Consider the following 2,651-nt stretch of genomic DNA (forward strand, 5'->3'; position numbering starts at 1 on the left):
TGTTGCTATTAAGTTTTATGTAAAGTACTTTGAAAATTTGCATTAACTATTATAACTATTATTTCTTACTCTAATCTAAAAACAAAAATATATTGGTATCTTTAATAATAATAAAAAATATGAATGATAAGTTTCATAGTTTCATGCTTACCACCTTGAATTTAGATACATTTTAGATTAAGGGCACACAGTTGCAATAACACGTGCAGTAAACGTTAACTTGTTGGAGAAAAATAGTACTCTGCAATGGTAATGTTAAAATGTCACGGTTTCTACACATTATAACAACTAACTTTAAACAATGAACATAACAAAAATAACACGCATACTTACAAGATCGAAGTAGAAATTTGAAGGTTTTCAGAGTGTCGCTCGCCCGTTGCTCTCCGACAGCTGCCTCGTGTAAAATAAAATTGAAAATAGCGGAAATGTTTATCGCGAGATCTGGCTAAAGTGATCTAGTCGCGCAGTGCCAGTAGTCCCAGTAGTCATGTCTCAGTAGTGTTTCGATTGTGCCATCTAGCGGTTGAGAAATGCAATTGCATTTTATTTAATTGGAAATAATAGACAGTCATATCGTAGATTGTGTATGAATGTTATGTTTATGTGTGACAGCAAACATTAAGCTGTGTGAGCGAAAACATTTTTAAGACTAATATTCTTATACTATATCGCTGGTCTGAATCAGGGCTATAGCCAAGCCGTCCGTAGACCAGATTGCCTTGATTTCGCCAGGTGGGCTAAAGCAGACTGCATATAGCCCGTCCAATTCGGAGCTAAATCGTGACTACAGATCGACCATGTCGTGAAATGACACATTGAACCTTGTAGATATCATTACCAATGCGAACATTATGGAATATCAAACATTTCATGCACTGCCTGGCAAAAACTACAATTAATCAGTTTTGACTAAAAGTGGGCTACAATAGCCGGGTCTGAATACGAGCTAAATCGTGGCTACGCACAGCCTACACATATAACATGTAAAATAAAGCAAACCAAACAACTTGTAATCACAGTTGACTTTGCTTACATGATGGAATATCATACATCTCACAAGTTATTTTGGAAAAAAATACATTTATCCAGATTAAATGTTATTTGGGCTAAAAGTGGGTTACACATAGCCGGACTATATCGGGTCTATATTTAACCGAGACGTTGAAATGACGGCTATTGCTTGCTGGGAAGTGTTATTTCTGAATGTTCCCTGAGCGCTCATCCTCGGTAACACACACAAACGTTAAGGGAACATTCCAAATGATCATTTTGGAACCAAAAATGTTACTTTTGAATGTTCTTTCTGAAACAAATAGGGATGGAAACATTTAAAAACGTCAGGCAAACGTCCAACTAACTGAACGTCACTGTTATTAAAGAGTTTTTTAATTGCAAATTTTAACAAACACAAGATACAAAATTGAACGTGTCAGCTCGCCATGTGTTTGGCGGGAGTGTGACATCATCACACCTTCACGAGCGCGCGTCAGACGCGAGGCGTGAACCCGCCGTTTGGCACGAGCGCGCGTGCGCGTATATAAAGGCTCCAGACTTCAGTCTGAACATCATTCTGAACGGATTTACTCTTCAGCTTCTCTTTCCACCAACATTATGGAGAACATCACCCTGACTCGCGGATTACACGCTGAACTGAGACCCTGGAGACCCTGGGTCAATAAAACCAGCAGAGGACGCAAAACTGCCACTCATAAGGTACGAGATGAGATCATTCTATAATATTGAACTCTTGATTATTGTATGAGCAAATTATCAGATGCTAAACAATCTCTTTATTCAACAGCCTTATGAAAGAGCATCATCTGATGAGCAACACTGTAAAGTCTCCATGATCACACACCCTGTGAAGTAAGTAGATCATGTGATTATGATGTTGATATGATCTCCTGCTTCTACAGATTTTAACTCACTCTTTTAACTTGATTTTCAAGGTTGTTTTGGCCCAAATCCCAGTGTTTCGATTACTTGTACCAGGAGGCTGAGATTCTCCTGAGGAATTACCCAGTTCAGGCCTCGATCTGCATATATGAGGACTCACACACTGAGGATGATGAAGATGATAGTGATGATGAAGAGGATGAGAAGGAACTCAACTGAAGACCTTCATCACTGTGCACATCTTTATTTATATATGGACTCCAAATTCTGATTCACTTTATAGTCGTTGCATGTAAATACTTGTGAATATGTACAGTATATAAAATTGCTTCCGTTGGAAGTTGAATGTATTTTATTTTTTTATTATTTATGATAAATTATTCTACATTTAACTTATTTCCTTGAAATAAATATTTAAACATTCAAAATTTTGTTTCTGATCGTTCTTTGAATCCGTCACGTGAAATAAGTGACTGAAGTGAACTTTAGAGTTAATATAGGTGGTAAATATTAAATATAAATCTTATGAAGATCTGTTCATTCATAGTTTTCTATCAGGCTGTGAGAGATATAGACTTTACAAGAGCAATTACTGTATAAAAGTCCAAAATATATGCTCTGAAAACATTATTTCTGAAGTTTTTTAAATGTTTCTTCTTGGTTCTGTGAACGTTACGGAAACAGTAACATTGTATCATTCTTCACACATTATGGAACGTTACTTTTGAATCTGAACGTTCTGAAACATGTAG

At 36.5% G+C, this 2,651-nt stretch overlaps 1 protein-coding gene across 1 annotated transcript; it reads left to right on the plus strand.

Moving 5' to 3' along the window:
• Nucleotides 1–1,549: 1,549 nt before the first annotated feature.
• On the plus strand, nucleotides 1,550–2,297 carry LOC311082006 (protein ripply2-like). Its single transcript, XM_084112753.1, has 3 exons — nucleotides 1,550–1,716; nucleotides 1,805–1,869; nucleotides 1,953–2,297. Exons 1-3 carry the CDS (start codon nucleotides 1,615–1,617, stop codon nucleotides 2,116–2,118), a joined length of 333 nt encoding a protein of 110 aa, XP_083968879.1. The 5' UTR covers nucleotides 1,550–1,614; the 3' UTR covers nucleotides 2,119–2,297.
• Nucleotides 2,298–2,651: the final 354 nt, after the last annotated feature.

Source organism: Abramis brama, assembly GCF_963993115.1.
Source record: "Abramis brama genome assembly, chromosome: 4".
Taxonomy (NCBI): Eukaryota; Metazoa; Chordata; class Actinopteri; order Cypriniformes; family Leuciscidae; genus Abramis; species Abramis brama.

Coding starts and splice junctions, on each gene's coding strand:
- LOC311082006 (XM_084112753.1), top strand. CDS start 1,615: ATGGAGAACATCACCCTGACTCGCGGATTACACGCTGAACTGAGACCC. Junction 1,717..1,804: donor GCAAAACTGCCACTCATAAG/GTACGAGATGAG, acceptor TTTATTCAACAG/CCTTATGAAAGAGCATCATC. Junction 1,870..1,952: donor ATGATCACACACCCTGTGAA/GTAAGTAGATCA, acceptor TTGATTTTCAAG/GTTGTTTTGGCCCAAATCCC.